At 33.2% G+C, this 25862-nt stretch overlaps 3 protein-coding genes across 3 annotated transcripts; all 3 read right to left on the bottom strand.

The window, feature by feature from the left end:
- Nucleotides 1-324: 324 nt before the first annotated feature.
- BNAA08G15670D lies at nt 325-2856 on the bottom strand. Its single transcript, XM_013801143.3, has 6 exons — nt 2610-2856; nt 2037-2434; nt 1551-1855; nt 1410-1463; nt 841-1337; nt 325-762 (listed from the first exon to the last, which is right to left on the bottom strand). Exons 2-6 carry the CDS (start codon nt 2417-2419, stop codon nt 568-570), a joined length of 1434 nt encoding a protein of 477 aa, XP_013656597.1. The 5' UTR covers nt 2420-2434; nt 2610-2856; the 3' UTR covers nt 325-567.
- Nucleotides 2857-11551: 8695 nt separating this feature from the next.
- Nucleotides 11552-13704, bottom strand: LOC106361410 (cytochrome P450 81F4-like). The gene is made up of 2 exons (XM_013801145.3): nt 12692-13704; nt 11552-12321 (listed from the first exon to the last, which is right to left on the bottom strand). Exons 1-2 carry the CDS (start codon nt 13562-13564, stop codon nt 11689-11691), a joined length of 1506 nt encoding a protein of 501 aa, XP_013656599.2. The 5' UTR covers nt 13565-13704; the 3' UTR covers nt 11552-11688.
- An 8939-nt stretch (nt 13705-22643) lies between these two features.
- LOC106359943 (cytochrome P450 81F3) lies at nt 22644-24973 on the bottom strand. Its single transcript, XM_013799561.3, has 2 exons — nt 24086-24973; nt 22644-23366 (listed from the first exon to the last, which is right to left on the bottom strand). The coding sequence occupies exons 1-2, from the start codon at nt 24953-24955 to the stop codon at nt 22746-22748; spliced, it is 1491 nt and encodes a 496-aa protein (XP_013655015.1). The 5' UTR covers nt 24956-24973; the 3' UTR covers nt 22644-22745.
- Between the last annotated feature and the right edge of the window lie 889 nt (nt 24974-25862).

The following is a 25862-nucleotide window of genomic DNA, read 5'->3' as shown; positions in this document are numbered from 1 at the left end:
TTCTAGTTACATATATGCTGTGAAAGAATTTAGTTGGAAAACTCTAAACAGTACGTAATGCCCTAACAATTTACGATTTTATTATACGAGACTTATTATAATAGCTTTCCTTTTGTTTACTAGAAGATATTAAAGATGGTATATTTGGTGTAGGGGTATCACCGACCTAGATGATGTATATGGTGATAAATAATGAGTTCACTCTACAAACATTCCACCAAACAAACTATCAACAAGACGATCCCATATTGCTATTTTACACATCTTTGTAGACATTGAGTCAACACCTACAATATTTGAAACAATGATAGAAAAACATTAAGATGCTTGCAGAATGTATATACATACACTCACGGAAATTTTCAAAGGTAGAAGCAAAGCTTCAAAGTTGATTTAGTTATAGTCATACATACATAAACAACATCATTAGTTTAAATAGTTTTGGTGTTGAACTTTTAACACAGATGAATCAACACACACAGCAATTGTACATATATATCTGTACTTTAAAAGCTTAAGGATGCCTGAAGTGAAGACACACTTCTAACTTGTTTCTTGAAGCTTTGTTTAGGATCTTCTTCTTAACCCAGAAGAGCCTCCCCCTGCCCTTCTTTTCCCTCCCTTTCTCTTCCTGTTGGGAAGCTTAAGCCTAGAAGACATAGTAACATTAGGCTTTGGCTTCTCTCTTGAAACTCTACGTTTCTTTGGGTTAGGCCCTTCCTTTACCTCTATGTCAAGATTTCGCGGTGTTCTTTTCCTGACCTGCATTGAATTTAAATAAGACACATGAGACCAAAACATATAGTGAGTTCTTTTTAAAAGTTCCAGTCAGAAACTTACAGGTCTTGATGGACCTTCTTCCTCAACAGCAGCTTGTTCTGTCTTCTCCACTTTCTTGTCTGGAACAACAGCTTTCCCTTCTCTTTTCCTCGAAGCAATCATTTCAGACAATAAAATATCTGTGTTCCCGTCGTCATCTTCAGCTACCTTGTCGTGATGAGATGAAACCGAAGCAGACTTAGCTGGCTCTTCTTCTGCTTCAGAAACGACCGGGTTCTCATCTTCGTCTTTGATAACCGGTTCAGGATTTTGCTGCTCCGAGGCGGTGACTACATCAGCAGCTGATCCAAGCATAACCACAGTGTCATCCAAAGAGAATCTACTTGGATTCTCAGTCATCACTTTGTCTACTCGGTTCTTCAAGTTACGCACTTCTAGCTTTGCTGCTTCGATCTTGAGAAGTATCTGTTCCAGGAATGCATCACCTTCCCTAAACTCGAGAGGTGGTGTCTCTTCAGAGAACACTGCATCCTCCTTAGAGCTCTTACTCTTCTTATCTGATGACATGACCAAAGGATTAAAGATCAAAGCTTTTCTATTTGATAAATATGAGATTTAGAACACCAGACCTAGCTTGCGGGAGTTATCATTGAGAGCAGTATCAGCATAAGACTTCCGGTATGCTATAAAGAGAACAGAAACAGTATTAAAAGGAGGTTATTAGAGTAGTAATGGCAGATGAAACAAGTAACCAAAAGCTTGTACCATACCATGATAAGAGAAGAGGTTATGGTTTGATGGAGCATCAGGCGCTTCTTCAACTCGCTTCCTCTTGTGCCTCTTCTTGAGTTGGGTTTTCTGAGTATGACATGGAAGAGGAGGCAATGCTTTTACTCCAACTTCTTCTGATTTGAGATTTTCTAACTCCAGTTGCTTGGCTTGGGAAGATTCTTTGACTTCTTTGTCGTATATCTGTGCTTGGTTCTGAAGTTGTCTGATTTTGAGTTCAACCCATTTGCACCGCCACATTATAGGCTGTATGAACTTCCTCCAATGATCAGTCAGCTTCTTCTTTCTGCCACAAAAAAGGAACAAAATAAACAATCACAAGCAAACCTTATCTTGAGTTCCTTAAAAGGAGATAACATCAGAGACGAAGCAGTAAAGTAGCTCATCAATCTCAGTCTTTACTGCTTCAATTAAACGTAATCAAAGCTACCATATCCATGATGATCTACTAAAGAGGAGAAGCTTACCTCGCATAGAATGGCATAGAAGTATCAGTACACATCATGGAATCAGCTTCTTGATCATTAAACCCTGTCTTATCATCACTCTCATGATCAGAAACCGTTCCACTAAACGAGCTTGAGTACTCATCAGTCCCATTCCCATCATCAAACTCCGAGACACCAACCCTGTTGTTATCATTTACACCCGACCATTCCACAACATCAACCTCTTCCTCCTCCCCCTCCTTGATCTCACCATCACGATGATCTTCACTCTGATCCTCTACATTATCGAAACTATGATCCTCGAAGTTACTAGTGCACCGCATAGACTTCTCTTCAACATCTTTCGGCAACGCCTCCATCTCCTCCTTGACTGAAACACCATTCGATTCCTTCATCTCCATACCCAAAACAAAACCCTAAAAAATCCGAAATCACCAATTTCACAAATTTTCAATCGGAACGGACAATTGACATCGTGGGTACGATTAATTACACAAATTGAGACGAAACCCTAACGAAAGCTCGAGGCTTTATCGTCGACGAGACATAAATTTCGAATCCAAAACCCTTAAAAAGTAGAAGGAGAATTACCGATCGGAGTAGCTCGATGTTACCGGCTGGTGTGAAAGGAGAAGCAGTGAGGAAGAATTCAATTCCGGCGGTGGGAAACGCGACGGAGAAGCGACGGAGATCCCATAGACGGTGGTTGAAATGTTTACTTGTGAGGGGGAGAGAGACTTCTTTGCTTTTTAATCTTACAAAAATCACGAGTGGGGTCCACTTCACTCCAACGTCATTGGCTTTATCTTCGGATATATCTTTCTCTCTTTGGACAATTAATGTTTCTTTGTATTACAAATATATTTTTTTTTGCTAAAATTTGTATTACAAATATAGAATTTACATTATACAATTTTGTTATCTTTTTATACAAGATATTTTCCTAATTTGTGTCCGAATATTATCTTTCTGTTTAAGTTGAAACTGCATCTTTTAGAAAGAAATCTTGTTAATTGCATTCACATTAAAAAATCTCCTTTAAACAAAAAGGATATGGGTGTGGGAGTATGACGACATCCCAAAATCTGGATTGACTTATTTTCCGATTAATTAACCTAATCCTGGTTTACAAAGAAATGAATGTTTTTTTTTATCAAAAAAATAAAGAAATGAATATTTTATACTCTTATTTTTGGGAGTCAAATTCAGTTCGACCAAAAGTAGTTTGATGGAAGAGTTATACTCATAAACAAATAGGAAAAGAGTTGATTAGCAAATATAAGAAAGAAAAAGATTTAGACCGAAAAAAAGAAAGAAAAAGATGAAATAAATTATGAGAAGAATAGTTTAGCCTAGTTCGGATTAAAGAAAGTCCATAAGAGAAAGAGATGAATGATGAAAAAGACTAAATAGATAATTCGACAACCGACTAGCCCTCCTATGAAAATTCACGTCTGATTGAATAATTCGTTGTAGAACTTTATTATGTAGTTTGTATAATTGTTTAATAAATCATTTTTTTAGTAATTAAAACCTTGACCTCATATAATGTATAATGTGTAAGAAATTTTATAGTTTGATCTTAACTATTAGGCTACAATATTTCCACATATGAAGTTGTTTAGTCTCAATATTTTTATCCAAGGAAAAAGTTTCAACCATATTTACAATAAAAACTGTCGCCAACAAGTATGTTACTAACACAACAACCACGTTTACCCTTTTTTCTTTGGGTAAAAAGTAAAAACCATTTATTGATTAATTAACTTCTTCAATCTAGTTATCTATGTATCTTATTTCACATTATTGTTGGGCTTGTTCTTCCAGCTCGATAGGCCTAAAGCCTACTCCATTAGTCCAATCGCCCTAGGATTTGAAACTCTGGTCTAATTCCACCATGTACATGCCGCTTGAACTCCCTCTTCCGTCTCCACCAAACACCACCCAAACTCTCCATTCATACGTTATTAATTTTTTTTGGAGAATACATCATTTTATATATTAGAAACTTATAAATTTATTCGACAAACCGAACTTCTTATTGTACGGGCCAACACGTTCTGAATTTATTGGCTAATCTTCGTTGCATGCAGGATGCAGCATGCATTAGAAAGTAGAAAAACCGGTCGTGACCATATTCATAATGGGGCCGAAGACTATACAAGGCGCTTAACGGCACTAACGCATGGCTACCTCCAAACCTCGTTCAGCTCATTCTCGTCGACGTTGATTTAAATCGTATTTCTCAAAGTATGTCTACTATGAATTTTTTTCAATAAAAAGTACCACAAAACTGAGGTTTAGGGAAGGTTTTGAGAACCTAACAAATTTGTTGTACTTTTAGAACTTCAGGACTCTTATGGTATAACAAAAAAAACACATACACATCATGGGGCCAAATTTGATATCAGTCGAATAACAATTAACAGGGTTAATAACGAAATTTCTTTAAAAAACACAATTGCATAATATTCCTAATTTCCTACTATCACTTAACCCCATTATTGCTCCATCAAGCCTATATAATTTAAATATTTTTTGGGACCATCTTTTAATCGTTTTTGTTTTGTAGTATTAACCTAACCACACGTAAATCATGTGTTCCTAAAAACGAAGCTTCACGGAATTCGAGAAACTCAGTCGAGTGTACTTTTTCTTGTCATAAAAATTAACGGGATTTTTGCAAAATTGACCTACAACTTAAAGTCAAACACAAAACTAACCTCCTTTTTTTTTGAAAATTGGTTTTGCCCTATTCACCCCACAAGTTCATATAATTTACGAAAATGCCATCAATTTTTTTTTTCTTTTTTTTTTCGAAAATGACATTTTTACTCTCTCACCCTCATCATCTTCAAGTAATTACAAGATTGCCATTGTCATCAATACCACAACCACCATGAACAACCAATTTGAAGCTCTTAATGCTCCCAAAATCGATTTACCCTTCTTCTTTTTCCATTCTTGTGAACTAAACACAACATATCTCTCAATTTCTCTCCACAATGAGCTAAAAAAACCCAAGATTTTGATTCTAAATTTTTTATGGTTCATAGAGTCATAGAAGCTAACAATTATGGGTGGGTGACTTTCGTTTGTGATTCTGTGTGCTTGGAGAAGCCTTATGTATGCTAAGGAACTTATCTCACCAATTTAAGGTATGACATCGAGTTTTTTTCCAGATCTGTTCGTCAGACGACTTACTTGGGAAGTCGTCTGGCTGTAGACGACTTACCTTTCAGTCGTCTGGCTGTAGACGACTTACCTGGAAGTCGTCTGGTCAACGCAGAGGTTATTTTTACAATTGACTTTGAAATCTGTAACCTGAGACGACTGAAAGTTAAGTCGTCTACTATTGTTTGGATTCAAAAAAAATTCCAAAGAACCTAGACGACTTACATTTCAGTCGTCATAGGTTAGTTTTGCATTTGACTGGATAATTTCAGAAGTTTGACTTCCCCAGACGACTTACATTTCAGTCGTCTGGCGAAAATTAAAATAATAATATTTTTTTAAAAGTAGACGACTTAAAGTTAAGTCGTCATAGGTTAGTTTTGCAATTGAAAAAAAAAACTTCAAGATTTAATTATACACAGACGACTTATAATTCAGTCGTCCACCAGACGACTTAATTGTAAGTCGTCCAGGACTTTTTTCCGAGATTCTGGTCAAACCTCGTAAATCCTAGACGACTTACATTTCAGTCGTCTCGTGGACGACTGAATTATAAGTCGTCTGTATATAATTAAATCTTGAAGTTTTTTTTTTCAATTGCAAAACTAACCTACGACGACTTAACTTTAAGTCGTCTACTTTTAAAAAAATATTATTATTTTAATTTTCACTAGACGACTGAAATGTAAGTCGTCCAAAAAGTCAAACTTCTGAAATAATCCAGTCAAATGCAAAACTAACCTCTGACGACTGAAATGTAAGTCGTCTAGCTTTTTTGGAGTTTTTTTTTTAACCAAACAATAGTAGACGACTTAACTTTCAGTCGTCCGAAATAACAGATTTCAAAGTCAATTGCAAAAATAACCTCTGCGTTGACCAGACGACATATAGTTTAGTCGTCTAGACAACTTAGATTGAAGTCGTCCGCGTCTTCTCCACTAGTTTTTAAGTCTTCTACGTTAGTTTTTGAATAACTTGTATTTTTAAGAATGATAAGTAACTTCAAGATATGTAAAACTCATATTTACAAAATATGTTCTCTCCCTTAGTTTTACTAAATTTGACTAAGTTTTTCAATGCAAACTTATAAAAAATATGATATGCTTTGACTAGTTACTATTGTTTGTTTCCATCTCTTACCAACATTCTTGTTTATTATGATGAGAAAAAGGCCATTGGAGTTTATTATTGCATATGAGAGATCCAAAGATAAGAAAAAGGCTACTGAAGTCTATTATTTCATTGATTTGTAAATGTGTAAACACATTGTTAGCACATTTAATACATCTTGGAAAATATTATTACTGATTTTACAAAAAATTCACAACTAAAAGAGTATACATGCAATTCACAACTTGAGTAGATGAGTAGACAAGACCAGACAACTTGAGTAGATGAGTAGACAAGACCAGACAACTTTTAAGAAGTCCAGATGACTTCTAAGAAGTCCAGACGACTTCCAGGAAGTTCAGACGACTTTTAGGAAGTCCAGACGACTTCCAGACGACTTTACAGGAAGTCCAGACGACTTTACAGGAAGTCCAGACGACTTTACAGGAAGTCCAGACGACTTCCAGACGACTTTACAGGAAGTCCAGACGACTTTACAGGAAGTCCAGACGACTTCCAGACGACTTCCAGATGACTTTACAGGAAGTCCAGACGACTTTTAGGAAGTCCAGACGACTTCCAGACGACTTCCAGACGACTAACAAGTAAGTCGTCCCAAAAGTCTTCCAGATCTGAAAAACCTGCATATTAAATCCAGATCTGAAAAACCTGCATATTCAAAAACGTTCAAATGGCTTAAAAACAGAAAAAATGAATGGAAGATTAGATAAATCTACCTTTATAGAACACACAAAAATACATATCTAAAAATAATAGATCTACCTTTAAATTAGTGGAAGATGAGTACCATCTAATTAAAAACCTGCAAAAAAAAATAGATTAGTAACAAAGACATGAGACAAAATTGAAAAATTCATATAAAGTTTGGTGTTTTCAAGTCAAAGAGATTAAAGTGGGTTTGGAGAGTTTTAGTTTGGGAAAAAAGTAAGAACTTTATACAACAAGAAGTTACCAAATGAAGAAAAATCAGACATAAGAACTTACCAAAACGCTCAGAAAAATCCAGACGACTTCCTAGAAGTCCAGACGACTTCCTGGAAGTCTAGACGACTTCCTGGAAGTCTAGACGACTTCCTGGAAGTCCAGACGACTTCCTGGAAGTCCAGACGACTTCCTGGAAGTCCAGACGACTTCCAAGAAGTCCAGACGACTTCCAGACGACTTCCAGACGACTTCCAGACGACTTCCAGACGACTAACACGTAAGTCGTCCCAGAAGTCTTCCAGATCTGAAAAACCTGCACATCAAATCCAGATCTGAAAAACCTGCATATCCAAAAACGTTCAAATGACTTAAAAATAGAAAAAATGAGTGGAAGATTAGATAAATCTACATTTATAGAACACACAAAAATACATATCTAAAATTAATAGATCTACCTCTAAATTAGTGGAAGATGAGTACCACTTGATTAAAAACCTGTAAAAGAGATAGATTAGTAAGAAATACATGAGACAAAACTGAAAAATTCATATAAAGTTTGGTGTTTTCAAGTCAAAGAGATTAGAGAGAGGTTGGAGAGTTTTAGAATGATGAACATTACATTTTTGTTGCAGCCATTTGAGAGGAGGAGAGAGAATGTGTAAATTTTTCTTTATATAGGGAGGCAAAAAATCTAATTAGGTTAAATATTTTTGACTCAGACGACTTCCTGGACGACTTACATTTCAGTCGTCTGGTGAAGAAATTAAAACAGACGACTTACATGTAAGTCGTCCAGAAGAGTTTAATATTTTTAGCGGGAAATTAAATATTTTTAGTGGGAAACTAAAATAGAAGACTTTCCAGACGACTTACAAGTAAATCGTCTGGACGACTTACAAGTAAGTCGTCTGGACGACTGAAATATACGTCGTCCGGGTAAATTATTCAACAGACGACTGAAATATAAGTCGTCCACACCCTAAACATAACCCCTAAACTTAATTATCTAATTAAACACTTCATAAAACCAAATCAAACTTGAAAAGTGTTTACTATACACAGAAATAAACACATATAAGTGAAAACTAATTTCTGAAAAAAACATTTTAGTTTTCCAAAATCTAACCCTAACAATCCATACAATACTACAACATATGTTTGCCAAACTCTTAAACCAAAGTATTTCATGATTCACTACTTCCACTCATCTATCTTCAAAACAAATCAATTTTATCATATCTTAATTTATATCACTTAAAACTGTTTATAATTACTTGATTTTTATTTTTCACGCATCAAAATATTTTTTACAAGATTTATAAATTATTTTTAAAATAAGCTGGTACCAGACGACTGAAACTTCAGTCGTCTAGACGACTTCCAACAATTCAGACGACTCAGACGATTTACTGGGGCTATATTCGTAAAAATGGCTTCTGTTTTTTTGTTTGGTCACAAGGGGCTGAGCTGTAATTTCACTAGGCTTTTAGGTTAGTTTTGCATTTGATTCAAGTTTGGGTATAGGTTTGGGATTAAAATCAAGTTGTGGGTTAGTTTTGGCAAAAACCCCAAAATTAACGTGCTATAACATCAAAATGAATTTTTCGTCAACAAATTAATGGGATTTAGCACCAAATTAGCGGGACTATTTTTTGAAAAGGTATATGAATACTGGATTTTATGTGTGTATAATGAGAGATTGAGATGGAAAATTTGAATAATTTGTTTGAAAATACTATATAGGGAACGTTCTAGGTCCCGGCATGTAGCTATCGGACTTCAGTCTTCACACGCTTGATGCGATTGAGCTGTTGTTAATTCTTTTATGTATAATAAGTTAAAAGAGCATCTCCAACAAAAAGTTGTAGTAGAAGTTCTTAGAATTAAAAGAAAAGATAAAATCATAAATACATGAAAAAGTCTAAAATTCTAAAAACTAAAATTTTAAGAACCTGTGATATATTAAAAACACAGATGTCAATCTGTTAATTTTTAAACATATTCAAAAAATAAACATATAATCATATAATTAAAATAATGATAATTTTTTTCTTTTAGAACCCCTTACAATTTTTTTCGATAATGAGGCTCTAACAAGGTGTATTAAATTGTTAAAAGGAGAGAAAAAATTTGGTGTAATAAAAGGAGAGAAAAAATTTGGTGTAATAAAAGGAGAGAAAATTGATAAACAAGTTTGCGATTTTTATTTTATCAGATCTAAAGTTGGGACCGGGAAACAACAAAACATTTTAACAAGGAAACAATAGCACTCACATGCACATTTACGTCGATACATTCCTGATAGTCTAATAGATCGAATACTATATTTTTTATCAAGGAAACAATGGCACTCACTGACTCTTATGCACATGTAGATCAGTCCATGCACAAGTTGACAACGAAAATTGCGATTTTGTAAATAATAACACCGTCATGTTAATAAATTTAGAGTGAATTAGGTAAGTGGAAAAAATCTGAAGAGAAATTGGGTAAGTATCAATTGGTAGATGAATTATTTCATGTTTGATTAGGAAAATATTACTCGTCAGACAAAAGGTAAAAGTCAAAACTCATCTACAAAAAATAATTATTCTGCTTATGTTTTTTAATTGACATGAGGTACTCTATAGCTATGGAAGAGTCCAACTAATCCATAAAGAAAAATGCAATCTATAATTTTTTTTTGGATATTTAAATGAGTCAAAAAAAAGAATTAATATTTATGTGGATGTATACTAGTAATGTGACTTAGCTAAACGAGATAGGTGAATCAGACCTAAAATGTTGTTGATGTCATAAATCCGTCTCTTTACCACTAACCCACAATGTGCCTATATCCAATTATTTTGGCTTTTTTGGGTTGTTTTCTTAATTACCATACAAGGTTTTTTTTTTTCTTTTGAAAAAGGGCTGAGTTCATACAATGTCGAGTTATATATCGTACTTTTGAACGAATTTATATCTGATTCTTCTTGTCCAACGGATTCGATAAAATTCTAAAAATACTCAAAATCCTTATCCACACCTGACCAGAACATGTGTGCACCAGTACTTAAATTTTAAATATAAACCATAGATTTCGAATCTATTATATGATTTTTTTATAACAAGATATTGCAAGGTAATTAAAATAGTAATTTGCCAGGCGCCGCAGTAGTCATTATTAATCATTCATCACTTAGGAAAAGAGCCAAAACCATGCAAAACTATATTACAGATAACTTTATACTATATCTTTTCGAATAATTTTTGGATTAGTTAGCAAAAAAAAAGAATAATACATTGGATTATATCGCTTAGTACCAAACCGACATATAAGCTATAATTTGTAAGATCAAAAACTTTGGAGCTTGGTAAGTTGCTGCAGTGGTGGATTTTTGGTTCGTTTATATGTGTTACACATGGAATGTAATGTGTGATACATGCTTCGGAGAATAAAAAGAAAACGTCAAGATGCGAGTTAAACACAAAATTTTTTGGGGTTTCATAACTGAGTGAATTGGTAGACTTGATCAACAAGTGTTGAGTCAAGCACGTTGAGTGTGTTAGAAATCGATCGGTGTCGAGTTGTATAATTTGGATCAAACAAATCTGTAATAAATTGTGTAAATGATTTCTAATAAAAGACTAACGAGTTTTTAGAATTACTTTGCACCTTGAGTTTTCGCTGTATCTCAATTTTACATAATTTGCAGATCACACGTTGAATTAATAGAATGTAGTTCTTTTATTTAATCTTTTGTCAAAAATATATCTATATATATATATAACTTGAAAATAAATAACATATCTTCTTAACATACATACATATATACTAAGAAAAAAGTTCACTCTTTTACCGGTTTATGTTGAATCTTTGTTTCTTGTATGGTCACATTCATTTTTAGGTGGTGTTATTCAATTATGTATTTTAATAGAGTTTAAATCTTAACACAATCCATTGTTATTCAAATGATGATTCTAAATTCTATTTTAAAATCTAGTGTTATTCAATGAATGATTTAAATCTAACTTTTAAAATCTAGTGTTATTCAACTTTCAAGGATTTATAGTTTTTTGTATTTTAAATTGATTTCAAATCATCTCTTATGAATTCTTATGAACAAATGAATGAATTCAAAATCTGAGGTCTACTGCAGAGATTTTAGAATCTATCAACTTAAAACTTTAAAATTTGATAGATTATAAAACATTAATAACTGATTTCAAACCAGTGATTGAATAACACCCCCTTAGTTTGTTCGAAATAAGCTCAAAAACCAATCTAAAAACATGGTAATATATGTGTGTGAAATGAGACAGGATAAAAGGAAAAAATGCTAGGGTTTTCAATTTATTCGCATTACACATATAGTTTTCGTTACAGAGAAGCAACGAAGTGTGTAACTACACAATTTATTCGCATAATAGTTTTTTTCAATAGAAACACACTGAAGCAGAACTAAACTTTTGACTCGGTAAGAAGCTTATTCATAACGGGTCGAAGCTGACACATGGCTCGTAACGGCACCACCTTACGCATTGCCATCTCTGGACCCTCGGTCATATCAATCTTTTTCCCATTGACTCTTCCCCAATCAAAGCATTGAATCAAAGATCCTAACGCCAACGTGACAATCTTGTTCGCTAATCCTGCGCCTGGACACATTCTCCGTCCACTTCCAAAGGTTACCAGCATACGGACATCGTCCTTTTCTCCTTCTCCTCCACCGTTAAACCTATCTGGATTAAACCTCTCTGGTTCAGTCCACAGTTCTGGATCCCTGTGTATACTCCACGCGTTCACCATGACCATCGTCTCACGAGGCACATCGTAGCCTCCGATCTTGATGTCCTCTACTGTTAATCTTGGCACAAGAAGCGGCGCTGCTGGATATAGCCTGAGTGTCTCCGACACAACGTTTTGGAGGTAAGGCAGGTTTGGAATGTCTGTTTCCTCGATCAAGCGGTCTTGTCCGATTTTCTCGTCAATCTCTAGTTTCAACTTTTCCAACAACTCTGGATGATTCAACAAACTCGCCATCGCCCACTCTATTGTCACTGCCGATGTTTCTGATGCGGCAAACATGATACCCTGTTTTGCAGACAATTATTAGCTCTTTTGTTGTATATTAATGTCGTAATATATATACTAGTGCTCATGAAAAAAAATAAAAAAAAATATATATACATAATAAAATAAATAAATCGTAATAATTAGTCAGTATATTAATATATTATTTAGTTCAGTGGCTATTTTTTTAACAAAAAAAAAAGCCAATCCCATTTTTAGTTTCATTTATTTATAAATTCCTCGTTTTCTAATATATATAAAAAATATTTTTTTTTGTTAAAAGTAATAATATGATGCGTCGTTATATGTGTGCATATATATATATATATATGTGTGTGTGTGTGTGTGTTAATGTTGTCGTTGTGACAAAATGACTGTGTTTGGTTGTTACCAGCATTAGGCCTTTGATGATGACTTCACTGTAATACTCTGGGTCTTGTTGTTGCAATGAGAGCAAGTGATTAACCATTGTGTTACCGTCTTTATTTCCTCTACACTCATCAAGCAGACGCTGCAAGATCGCATCCATGGCTTCTCCTACAGCTTTCACTTTCTTCTCAAAACTCCTTCCAAATATTTTCAAGAATGGCAAGTATTCACCGGGGTGCCTCGCGCCACTAGTACTAGTAATATAAGCAATGAGTTTCTTGAACGTATCTGCTTCTGCTTTGTCACTAGCATCTTCTCCGTAATAGATCTTCCCCGTAACCATCCTAACGATGTTGTTGAACGTTAGATCGTAAAACAAGGACTCGAGCTCGACCTCTTTGCTGATGAGTGCGTCACGTGAGAGTCTCATGAGCATGCGGTGGATTTCCTCTTTGCGGATGTGGAGAAAGTTTGCGAGACGTTTTGAGGAGACGATTTCGAGGGAGCATATTTTGCGGAGGTTACGCCAGTGGTCACCGTAAGGTGTGGTCGCAATGGTTGTGTAGTTGTAAGCGATGTATTTGGAAGTTAGGAAACGAGGGCGGTTTGATACAACCACGTCGTTATGACCCGTGAAACATTCTCTTGCGAGTGCGGAGGAAGAGATGACAACCGCACGGCGGGTACCTAGTCGGAGGTAGAATATTGGGCCGTGTGTTTTGGCGAGTCCATGGAAGAGACGGTGGACGGGAGGTTTAATGAGGCGGTGGTGGCCGATAATGGGGAGAGAGTGAGGCGGAGAGGGAGGGAGGTTGAAACGCTGTGTTCTATAGCTGAAGATGAATTTGTAAGCAATGACAAGAAGAGCTAAAGGGAGAATCACATAGTAAAACATCTTTGCCACGTTATTTTTTTCTGGTGATGTCGCCTTTCTAATGATATGGTAATCTATAAATAAGAGGAATGAGTATTGGGGTTGAAGGAGGATCTATATATAAGAGGAATGAGTTTTGGGGTTGAAGGAGGATCTGCAAGCAAAGAGAAAAGGTGAGCATATGACATATCAACGGCTGCACATGCATGAATTTCTCAATAAATAATAAAATATTAACAATTATTTATATAGTTATATTTTACTTTTCTGATTTTTAAACTATTAAAAAGCCGACATGTTTCATAGAGTTTGTCATGTTTTTGTTGAGGATATTTCCAAGAATTGATTTTCATCAATCGTGTCTCTTTCTTTTTTTTTTGACGAAATCATGTTCTTGTTTTTCTAATTTTACATTTAACTAGAGAGTAAGAGCACTTTCAATTGGGATTCTAGCCAATTTTTTTTAAAAAATACATATATATATATATATATATATATTTGGGATTCTAGCCATTTTTTTTTAAAAATACATACACAAATATATATAAATATATTTTAAAAACGTTTTGGCTAGAATCCAATGGAAATACTCTAATACTCTTTGAAATACCTTGGTACTTCAACCAAATTCTTTTCACTATTATAATAAAACAAATAAAAAGTGAAAGAAAAGAGGGTGATATGTTTTTAAAAGTTCGAAAGAGTGCTTATTTGCTACGATTTATTAAATTTAATTTTAGTTTTACTTATATTAGTGTTGTATTATGAAAACTTTTTTTAAAAAATTGTTTAAAAACTTATACTCAATAGATATCTGCATCAATATAACCTCTAAATTAAAATTTTAGATTATATAATTAAAAGTATCAAAAGTAAAAAGATAAAAAGAAGATAGTATCTTATTTAAAAGACTCAAATAATGGTTAATATTTTTTGTAAACTTGTATTTTTCATAATCCTATATATTTAAATTTATTCACAAGAAAATCAATAGAGTTTATAATAAATGCTCTCAAATGACTTCGCATTTTTGGCAAAGATATGCGATTTAATTCCAGCGCGACAAAATGGCATTCACCTAATTCTAAATGGTTAGTGGTTGAATAATTCGTCCCAGGATTAGAAGACGGGTGAACAAGTTGTCAAAATGTATTTTAATAAAATTATTTTTATCTAAATTATGTTTAATAAGATATAATTTATTATTTTAATACAAACTATACAAAATTCCAATTTAAATACACTCCCTAGATTAGTTATAATTATCGTTTTAGTCATATTACGTTTTTAAGGTTGGCAAACTTTGTTATTACTGATTTACCAAAAAATACTTTTATGGTTTCTTCTATATATTTCAACATCATGAGAATTTTAGTTAAAATTGTATTGTTTTAAAAAGTTATTTTGATTTTGTTTCCTTGAACATCGAATTTTTATTTATTTTTTAATTTTCTGGTGTACTTCTCAGTCAAACAAGTGCTGCCTAAAGTAAATATATAATCCTAACAACCTGATAACATTAAATAAAAAGTCTATACAATTCATCGATTAAAGCCAATAATTATATTACACGTTTATATAATGCGTCGTTTGTATGATTAAGAATAATAATACTTTTCAGACTAAACTGTCTTAAACACCAAAACAAACAGAGCTTCATCTCCACATCCTCAGCCCAACCTCAGCCCAAGCTAACTTAAGTTTGAATAAGGACATATTTTAAAGTGCAATTATTATACTTCTGCATCAGTAGAGTATTCAACTAGTGCATGATAATGGAGTGTGTCTGCATGTGTAGTCTTTTATATATTCTTTGAAATATATTGGATTAATAAATTCTACCACAATTCATATGTAAACCATGTAAAAGGAGTTAACGATGACTAGCCTGCAGATGTTTAAGAAATATTAATATTTTCATTACTGTGGAATCAAGTAATCCCACAAAATTACATACGTATTTCTAATATATGGTATGTATTATGGCAATATATATTAAAATATTTAATTTAATTATTTGAGTTTTTAAATTATATTTAGATTTTCGGTCACACATATTGGAATACTGGAAAATATGTAACAAATTAGAATGTAATTGGTAACATCGTATTAAAAAAACAAAAATATCACGTCCTGATTCATGTAGTGATTACAAAATTAGGAAACATCCAAAAAAAAACTAATAGGCAATCATCAATGGGATAGTAAAATCCACAGGCCGAGTGAACATGGGTAAAGACCCAATAATGGAAGCGGCCAAGACGTTACAGTATCTTAGACCATCCGCAACACTGTTACTTTTGGTTCGATAACCGAGGTAAGTTTTTAAAATTATTTTATTATTATTATTTTTTTCGCTAAAAAAAAGGAAGAGCCAATCGCGGGATTCCACGTGACGGTAGGACCCGTACACAATAACAAATCTGAACCTTAACTAAAGATTAATTTGACACAAACTCTTAAATTTAGTAGGCCTCACATATTATTATAATATTTTTTTGCTAAGGATATTTTGCTAAGAATTTCCATTGGACTTGCTCTTAGGCTAAGAATAAAAAGTAGAAAAAAAGCATTTCTCCCATCAGGTGGATAAACCACCTATTTATTTGCCATTCATCAATTGTTGTTTGATAAAATATGATCTACCTTTTTAATAATAAAAAATTAAAGAACCACTAGTGGTTTAACTTTACAAAGAGAAAAATAAGTTCTACTATGAACAATATAAAGACATCACCTAAGGAGTGTTCTAGCATAGGTTAAAGCAGTTATTTGTTTTTAAATTGATATTAATAGGTTTAGCATTATAAAGCAGCTCGATTCGCTTGGTCCGCTAGATCCGTAACGCTTAGTCCGCTTTCTCCAAATAAGTACAAGGCAAAAAATAGTTTTTTCCTAACTAGGTTATATGTAGACTAAAGTACATAATATATGTACATATAGTCACCTAGTTAGGAGAAAAATACATAAACTAAAGCGGATGTACATATAGCCACCTAGTTAGGTGGAAAAAATAGAAAAAATAGTTTTTTTTTTCTCCTAAAGGTTGATTGTTTGTGGTTTTTGTTTTAGTTTTTAGTTTTAGATTTTATAAAAATTATGTGAGTTGCCAATCAAGATTTTTAATAAATAGATTTCTTAAAATTTAGGGAAACTAGTTTTTGAAAAGTTTAACCAATTAATGAAGAAAAACCAAAAATCAACTTTTGTGAGTTTTTATGAAGAAAAACGAATTTTTTTTTGGAGAAACTACTACATTTTAATTAATTAATAATTAATAAATAATATTTTCATAAAAACAATATTAGCATACAATTTTTGGTACATTAGATATCATTTGAACGATAATGTGAAATATTTAAATTTGTGTTTCAGATCTGTAAATATTTTTTTTATAAATAATATTATTTAATTTTAAAACTTAGTTATTAGTTTTTATAAATAAAATAATTGAATTATTTTAATAATTATTAATCACATTAAAAATGACGAAAATTATAAAAAACATAATACGTTTTATTAATACAATATATTGTATTAATCCAGAAATATAAAAATTTCCATTCAACTTTAAGAAAATATAAATAATTTATATAAGAAAATTTATAATTAGTTTCAAAATTTTATGTATTTTTATTTTTGTTTAATTTATAATATTTATATAAGGAAAACTATTGCTATTCAAGTTTTAAAAATTAAAAATAATTTATAAGAAAAATGTCTAAGTAGTTTCAAAATTTAATATTTTTTTGTGTAATTTATATATATTTTATGATTTATATTTTACTATAATATATTTTTATAAAATATAATGATTAAAATATGTTATTTTATTTTATATTAAAATTATAATACAGTATTTTGATAAATTTTAATTGTAAAATCTAAATATTTATTGCTATTTTGTTGTATTATTTTAAAGTAATGTATTAATTAATTAAAAAAAAAAAAATACAGCAAAACCAAAAACCAAAATCTAAATCTAAAAACCAAAAACCAAAAACTGAAAACCAAAAACCAAAATCTAAAAACCAAAAACTAAAACTAAAAACTATTGAAACAATCATCATCTTAAAATACATTATATAACAAAACTTGGCTCTATGTAGACTAAATTTCTAACCATTTCATTAGGATCATCTGACCCCACTATCTGGCACTTAGCTATGTCGAGTCTCAAGATTTTAATGTTAAAAAACAAGGTCTCATGATTTTAAAATATTCTCGACAATCTTTAAATTGTGCTACTACCTACCTAACAAAACGTTAATCACGTGTTCCCAAAACCGAAGCTTAGCCAGAGGCGGATCACAAGCACATAAGGTAGCAAGGCACTTGCCCCACGGAGATTGTAAATTTATTTTCTTTGCTGACCCGAGATATTTAGTGGACCAAAACCCAAGTAAGTAATCTCTGGGAACTTGTCCATCGGCATTAAATAGATCTGGTTACTCACAAGCCCTGTTCGGAAACTCGCTAGACGCTACGCGTGCGGCACACATGGGCCTAGCGATTTATTGAAAAAGCGGAAAAAACTCGGGGAGTACGCGGGGAGGAATTTTTTGTACTTTTATACGTATAATACCTAATTTTTATGTATAATACAATATATTAATGAGTAATACATGTGTATGTATAAAATATCCTTGTACTAAAATTATAGATTTGTGAATAAATACCAAATTGATCACAAAAATATAATTTATATATTAGATGAATTGTGAGTAACAACGTTCAGTTTTGTATGTGGTCTGGTGGTATTAATATTGCTTTTAGTCAATATGTCTCAAGTTCGACAGCTCATTTTGTTTTTTTTTTCTTTAAGAGAATGGCATTTACGTAATTATCATTATCTTCTTCATATCCTTACATTTTCTATTCCTGCAATTCTTTTATCTTGTCACCATATCTTGCACTTCTACGAATGATTAGACTCTATTCAGCATCATTTAGTCTCGATTTGATCTTTATTGGAGTTGACAAATCAAAATCACAACTTGGTTTTGGTGGTTTTAACGATTTATACTACGCGGATTTAGATAATTAATCGCCGATTACTATTAAACTACGGTGTCTGCGGTCAAAACTCGGGTTGCCGGATAATGACACCGATCATGTCCAACTCGCCACGGAAGCTCACCGCACAACGCGTTCTCGGCCGCTTACTCGCCCAGGCGGGCGAGTTTTAGAACAGGGCTCACAAGTGGAGTTAAATACTCCTGTCGCCTGGCCACACGAATAAGTAATCTGAGTCGTATGAAATTTCGAACCCAAGTCCCTTATAAACTTTCTAAGCGCTTTCGCCACCCGATCACACCTAGGTGCTTAAACTTATAATTTTTGTAGTAGTTAAGGCATGAAAAATTTGCGAAATAAGAGAGTCGTGATGAGAGATGTGATCAGTTGCGGATCCACGAGGTGGTAACTACCACCACTAAAATCTAAAGCTAAAATTGAAGTACATGAGGATTATTACTGATTATATATTAGTTGGTTAAGTCTCTCTCTTTGCCCCCATTCGGCAAGGTTCGAGTCTCATCCTACCACATCTTTTTCTTGAGTTCTTTTTTATTCTTCCTTTTTCATTAAAACTATTTTTGTTTTAAACAAATATATAGTTCTAGTAGTTTTTATTTTGCTTGTGGATTCATTATTTTTCTTCATATAGTTTATAAGAAAATATTTAGGTATATTATTGTATTATTTTATTTTTTCTTCTAATGAATATCCTTACTAAAAATATATAATAGATTTATGTTATATTAGACATAGGCGTTTAGGTGTCCATTCGGGTTTTACTCGATCAATTGGGTTTTGGTTCTACGTTAATATGAAATTTAACTCCTTTTAGTTATTCTTAAATTGTGGTTGAGATTTCTTTGGGTTCAATTCGAATATAATAACACATCAAAAATCCGGTTGAACCCATTTTAAATTCAGATTTATTCTAATTTGACTTTCTGTTATTCAAATACTTGTTTGAGTCAAAATTACACAATTAGTTCACAAAATAAATTTCACTAACAATCATTTGGTGGCATGAACAAAAATGATTGTTAAGTGAAAAAACTTAAAATTTCACTTTAGAACACGTTCTATTCGGATATTATGTCGGATTTAATTTGGTTTGGGTTCGGATTTTCCTCTTCTAAAACTTAAAGTTTCACCTTTCTTTGGATTGGAATTTCATGCCCCTATATAATGTTATCATATAACAATATTAATTAGTTATTTTTATGCCCCTACTCAAATGCCCCTACTCAAAAAAAAATGCCCCTACTCAAAATATTTTTTTGATCAGCCACCGGATGTGATCAGTTATTTTGATTTGGTTATGGGATAAAAGCCGAACCAAAAATCGAAACAATATATACAAAACTCATTCGAGTTATTTGACAGAACAGCAACCAATCCAAACTACTTACTTTGGGCCGGGCCACGGTTTTTGTTCGTGTCTAGTGGAGGGTTACATAAAGTTGCAGAAAATTCCGAATATTTAGGTAGGGGAAAAAGTTGTATGGGAAACGTGCTTGTTGTTAATAGATGCCGACAAAGGCACTTTGTCTGCTTACTGCGATCGATGTGTTATTGACTTAATTGTTTTTTGGTTAAAATGTATTCTATTGAAATATCAGGAAATTATCAAAGATTATACAGCTATGATTTTAATGGGCATGGAGTTAAAGAGTTCGAAAAGGTCGTTAAACATACAGTCGCTAGCTCTTTAATTTATTAAAAATTTGTGACTATTCTAGGTATTTGACACATAGTATCTTTTAGTATTAGGAATATTTTTTGAAAAGTTCAGTTACAAAATAATACTCTACTCTATAATTGCTAGGTTCTGAAGCAATGATTTAAGACCCAAAATGATTAGAGAAAGAGTAAATAGACCAAAAGCAAGAGAGAATTTCACTGTAGATTCCTAGCCTTGTCTTACACGAACAGATGTCTCATATACGCTCAAATCCTGGAAGGGACTCCTGGTTGAAAGGCATATCAAATCAATTGTTTTGTTTTCTGTCTGATAAGAATAACTTTTATTAATTTGATAAACAAGATTGCCTTTTTTAATTTGATTAAATTTAAAATTAGGGAAACAATAATACAAGTGGTACATCAATAGTACATATGTATCATGGTTTTATGAGTTTTCGACTATGATATAAATTTGATTTAGAGTATTATGTTTCAAGTTTTATGAGTCATTATAGATTTAGATACATTTTAAACAAAATTGGTGTCGATCCACACCACCCATTGGTGTATGTCGACAAACATCACGATCAAATGTTCCCATGAGTTTTTATCAAGTTTCACTAGCTGAAGATTTGCCCAAAATTTTCCACTATATGCAACTAAATTTGACGTGTTTTAAACCTATATTTATTATTTAAGCCATTATTTAGGCTAAGCTTTATTTTATATCAGATTTAGTGGTTTAGAGTTTTTACGGAGACAAATCAGTATTTAGTAAAACGAAGATTTCGAACTCCTTTATCTCTCTTATTGATTTCTTAATGCAGTTTATTAAATTAATAATTTTTGTTTCATTGATCATGTCTGAGTTTAGATTTAAGATTTTTTCAAGGATTAAAAATGAATTGTTAGATTGAAAGGATAATATATGTTCATTCTTTGTGGAGAAGTCCTCTCGGGCCTATGCAGAAATGCAGCAAAAGATACTTCACTCCAGGGCATAAGAACAGCTAGTGGCAGTCTTTACATCAACTATTTGCTGATGACAAGATGTTCTTCTGTGCTGCCTCACCTGCCGATTGTGAAGCTCTATGCAATATCATATTTAAGTACGAGGAAGCTTCTGGACAGAAGATAAATACTGCCAAGTCCTCACAACAACATAATCTATGAGACAAGCAGCGAAGACCTCACTGGATATTGCTAAAGAAGGGGGATTAGGAAAATACTTAAGCCTTCTTTAACATTTTGGAAGAAGAAAAAAAGATCTGTTTACCTCTATAGTCGATAAAATTCAACATTGCGCTGTTAGCTGGTAAACCCGGTTCCTCTCCAAAGCAAGCAAGCTCACTATGCTTCAAGCAGTCCTTTCAGCCATCCTTACATATACAATGTCATGTTTACTCCTCCTAGTTTAGTCTCTGTAAATTAAAGGATACAGTCTGTCCTGACGAGGTTCGCGAATTCCATGTTAGCTGGCAAAAGATTCGGAAACTTCTTGCGTTTATTTCCTTGCTACGATATATAGTCTTACGGATCAACTAGTCATGTTAACGATCTGCGGAGATGTAGTCATGTTGTTGTGAAGACGGCTGTATCCTTGAAAAATGTCCATCACCAGCTGACAAGGTTGGCGAATTCCATCGACCCATGATAGTATAGTGAATATTGAACCTAATAAGAGGTAACCGCACCAATCACTAAAATCTACATAATTTTATGAAAATGATGACTTAAACCAACAATCTATTCCTAAAATTGATGGAGTCCCACTTTCATAAATAAAAGGCATATTTTACCAAAAATAGATAAATAAAAGGCTTGCGGATAAAAAGCAGATTTAGTCTATAAATTTAGTAACTCCGCGTACATAATTTATGTACGACGATATTTTCTTTGAATAATGAATAGTCACCAATTTCTTTTACTTTGAACTCGATTACCTTTTTCTATAATCATTGGCTTTCCGTTTCATTTAATCAAAATCTATCATTTTTATCACTTGTTTGTTGACCGGTCTGAATTCCCCATCCACAAAATTATACTCCATGTTTTGAAAAAATATTTTGTTTCAAAAAGATGTATATTTTATGTTTTTTATGAGAAAATTACAAATTTAAAGAAAATTAATTGGTTTTATTAGATTACTATTGACTAAAAGTTATTGAAAATTAAAAATTACAGAAAACGATAAATTTACCATAATAATTTAATGTGTTTTTTAATATGTGTGAAAACACTAAAATATATCTTTTAGAAACAGAGGGAGTATATTTCTATTAAAATAGGTCTTTCGGAGTTTTTTTTTTTTAATTAAGCCATAGGCCAATGATTAAAGACACCTTAAATCAACAGAAAGTTTTTTTCCCCGACAATTTTCGTTAAGTAATTTTGCATTGAAAAAAAACAGAAGAGAGAATTTAACCATTAGAAATTCATTGAAATGAAGCAAACGTAGATTTCCATTCATTCGAGTAACATTTCATATATAGCTTCAGAAACCTTATGAGTGAGCCTGAAGTTCATTCATAATGAGCCGAGAACTACACAAGGCCCATAAAGGCTCTTTCTTACGCATTGCCATCCCCGGAGTCTCTGTCATGTCGATCTTCTCGTCATTGACCTTTTCCCAGTCAAAACACTGAATCAACGATCCTAACGCCAACGTCACGATCCTCTGCCCTAAACCGGTTCCTGGACACGCTCTCCGTCCATTACCAAATGGCATTAGCTTATGAACGTCTTCTCCTCCTTCTCCGATGTTAAACCGTTCCGGTTTGAACTTCTCTGGTTCATTCCAGAGGCTTGGATCTCTGTGTATAGCCCACGCGTTCACCATCACCATCGTTCCACGTGGAACGTCGTACCCTCCGACTTTGATATCGTCTGTCGTCGATCTTGGCACTAAGAGCGGCGCAGCAGGGTATAGCCGGAATGTTTCGGACACTATGTTTTGAAGGTAAGGCAATTTTTCTAGGTCTGGTTCGTCGATCAAACGTTCTTGTCCAATTTTCTCGTCGATCTCTTGTTTTGCCTTTTCCAGTGACTCTGGATGGTTTAGCAAACACGCCATCGCCCATTCTAGGGTTACGGCAGAGGTATCTGTTCCGGCTATCATCATACCCTATTTCACACATAATTAACAAAAATATATATAAGTACTTGTTAATTACATACAGCTTAAGTAACTATAAATATTAACATGACTAGCCAGAACGTAACAGCCGTCTTCACAACAACATGACTACATCTCCGCAGATCGTTAACATGACTAGTTGATCCGTAAGATTATATATCGTAGCAAGGAAATAACGCAAGAAGTTTCTGAATCTTTTGCAATTGTGGCTAAAATGTTTCTAGTTGTATGTTGGGGATTCCCAATAAGTAAAGTTTCTTTGTTGTTTATATTCTTTTTTGGCAATAAAAGGTTCAATCGAACTACTTCTTTGTACAGGTACAAAAAGTTAAAAACGTTTCATTTTTATAATAATTCACATATTATTTTTTAAAAATTACAATAAATTAATAAAGGTTTTTACAGTTTCAAAGTTTAAAACCTACAAGTATATTAGCTTGTTAAAATTTGGAGATCAAAACCAAAGTCTAAAACCTACAAGTATATTTACCTACAAGTCTAAAACCTACGGTATATACCTGAGCCGTCTATATATTGAAATTACACCAAAAGGTTGATTTGAGAAAGATTCGTTACCACTTAATGAAAACGTGTGAGCCATAATAATGATTTAAAAATCAAGTACCAAAACACAAAGAATAAGTGACATCAGAGTAATATTCTGGCTCTTGTATTATTGAGTGTACTAGAGATTCTTTAGCACTTACCAGCATTAAGCCTTTGATAGTAACGTCGGTGTAATACTCTGGCTCCTGTTGTTGCAAAGAGAGCAAATGGTTAACCATTGTGTTACCGCCTTTGTCTCTTCTACACTCATCAAGCAAACGCTGCAAGATCTCATCCATGGCTTCTCCAACAGATTTCACTTTCTTCTCAAAGCTCCCTCCGAATATTTTCAAAAATGGCAAGTAATCTCCGGGGTGTCTCGCGCCGCTACAGTCGTTAACATCGGCGACGAGTTTCTTGAAAAGATTCGCTTCTTCCTCGTTATGGACTTGGTCTCCGTAATATCTCTTCCCCGTGACCATCCTCACGATGTTGTTGAACGTTAGGTCAGACAATAGCGGCTCTAGCTCGATCTCTTTGTCGACCTCACGTGAGAGTCTCGTGAGCATGCGGCGTATTTCGTCTTTACGTATATGGAGGAAGTTGGTGAGACGGTTCGAGGAGAGGATTTCAAGGGAGCAGACGCGGCGGAGGTTACGCCAGTGGTCGCCGTAAGGAGCGGTCCCGACGGTTGTGTAGTTGTATGCGACGTATTTTGCGGTTAGGAAACAAGGCCTGTTCGAGATGAGGACGTCGTTTTGGCCCGTGAAGCATTCTGATGCCAGTGAGGAGGAGGAGATCACGACGGTGCGGCGGTAGCCAACTCTGAGGGAGAAGATTGGGCCGTAGGTCTTTGAGAGGCGGTGGAAGAGACGGTGGACCGGCGGTTTGATGAGGAGGTGGTGGCCGAGAATGGGGAGAGCGTAAGGCGGAGAAGGAGGGAGGTTGAAACGTTGCTTTTTGGATGAGAATATGAGTTTGTAAGCCACAAGAAAGAGAGCTAAAGAGAGAATAATCACATAGTAAAACATCTATGATTATGTGTTTTCTTTCCTCTAAGGAGTTTGTTGGTGATAGTGTGTCGAGGAAATAATCAGACCGGTACACTTTATATATAATAATTTTTATTAGATTGGATCTTGTTCATGTATTTGTATTTTCCACGCTGTATATATATATATATATATTTATTCTAACGGGAATATTACGTAGTTTTTTTTTTCATTTTAATCGAAAAGGTGTTAAATCAGAGGCGATTATTATATAAGCATAGCAAAAAAACACAAATATATATACACATATGTATATAATTATCGTATGATAGATAACATCAAAACAAGTTTTATGTACAAACACGACATAAACCATAAAAAATCATATATATCAATCCCAATGGTTTAATTAGCCATATGGTTTGCAACTCAATAGCTACTTGAAGCTTAGTATTTGATTTTAAGAAAAATTTCAATCCCAATGTAACACAAAGTGTAAATAACCTTTTTGTTTGAAATAATTTAGCATTCTTTCAAAAAATATCATATATATCATTTATTTGGATTGTAAAAAAGGATAATTTGAAAATACCCTATTTATAGTTTGAAATTTGGAGAATATACTTGTATTTTTAAGTTTTGAAAACTATACTTTTTGAAATGTGATAAAACATTTTAATCCAAATTTGATAAAAAAATATACATACTCTGACAACTAAAATACATATTTGATGTAACTATTACTACTGATAATGTTTATGATAATACACTTTTGTGATTTCATGTACCTTCGTAGATTCTTCCAATAGCTAGGAACCCTTTTTTTAATCAGAACAGCATCAAATTATAGAATTGGTGGTAGTAGTTTATTGGATGTATATGCTTATTTTCTTCATTCTGTCAATTTCAGAAGAAAAGTATCCTAACTTACTGTTGACATTGAGTT

This window comes from Brassica napus, chromosome A8 (genome assembly GCF_020379485.1).
Source record: "Brassica napus cultivar Da-Ae chromosome A8, Da-Ae, whole genome shotgun sequence".
Lineage (NCBI taxonomy): Eukaryota > Viridiplantae > Streptophyta > Magnoliopsida > Brassicales > Brassicaceae > Brassica > Brassica napus.
Note: the sequence above shows the minus strand (reverse complement) of the source record. Positions and strands in the feature narration are given on the sequence as shown.

What these genes read in the sequence shown, in the direction of transcription:
- BNAA08G15670D (XM_013801143.3), bottom strand. Translation starts at nt 2,419, where the DNA reads ATGGAGATGAAGGAATCGAATGGTGTTTCAGTCAAGGAGGAGATGGAG. An exon ending in TAACCTCTTCTCTTATCATG is followed by an intron (nt 1,464 to 1,550) that starts GTATGGTACAAG and finishes TTCTCTTTATAG; the next exon opens with CATACCGGAAGTCTTATGCT. An exon ending in TGATAACTCCCGCAAGCTAG is followed by an intron (nt 1,338 to 1,409) that starts GTCTGGTGTTCT and finishes TCATGTCATCAG; the next exon opens with ATAAGAAGAGTAAGAGCTCT.
- LOC106361410 (XM_013801145.3), bottom strand. Translation starts at nt 13,564, where the DNA reads ATGTTTTACTATGTGATTCTCCCTTTAGCTCTTCTTGTCATTGCTTAC. An exon ending in TCATCAAAGGCCTAATGCTG is followed by an intron (nt 12,322 to 12,691) that starts GTAACAACCAAA and finishes TCTGCAAAACAG; the next exon opens with GGTATCATGTTTGCCGCATC.
- LOC106359943 (XM_013799561.3), bottom strand. Translation starts at nt 24,955, where the DNA reads ATGTTTTACTATGTGATTATTCTCTCTTTAGCTCTCTTTCTTGTGGCT. An exon ending in CTATCAAAGGCTTAATGCTG is followed by an intron (nt 23,367 to 24,085) that starts GTAAGTGCTAAA and finishes TGTGTGAAATAG; the next exon opens with GGTATGATGATAGCCGGAAC.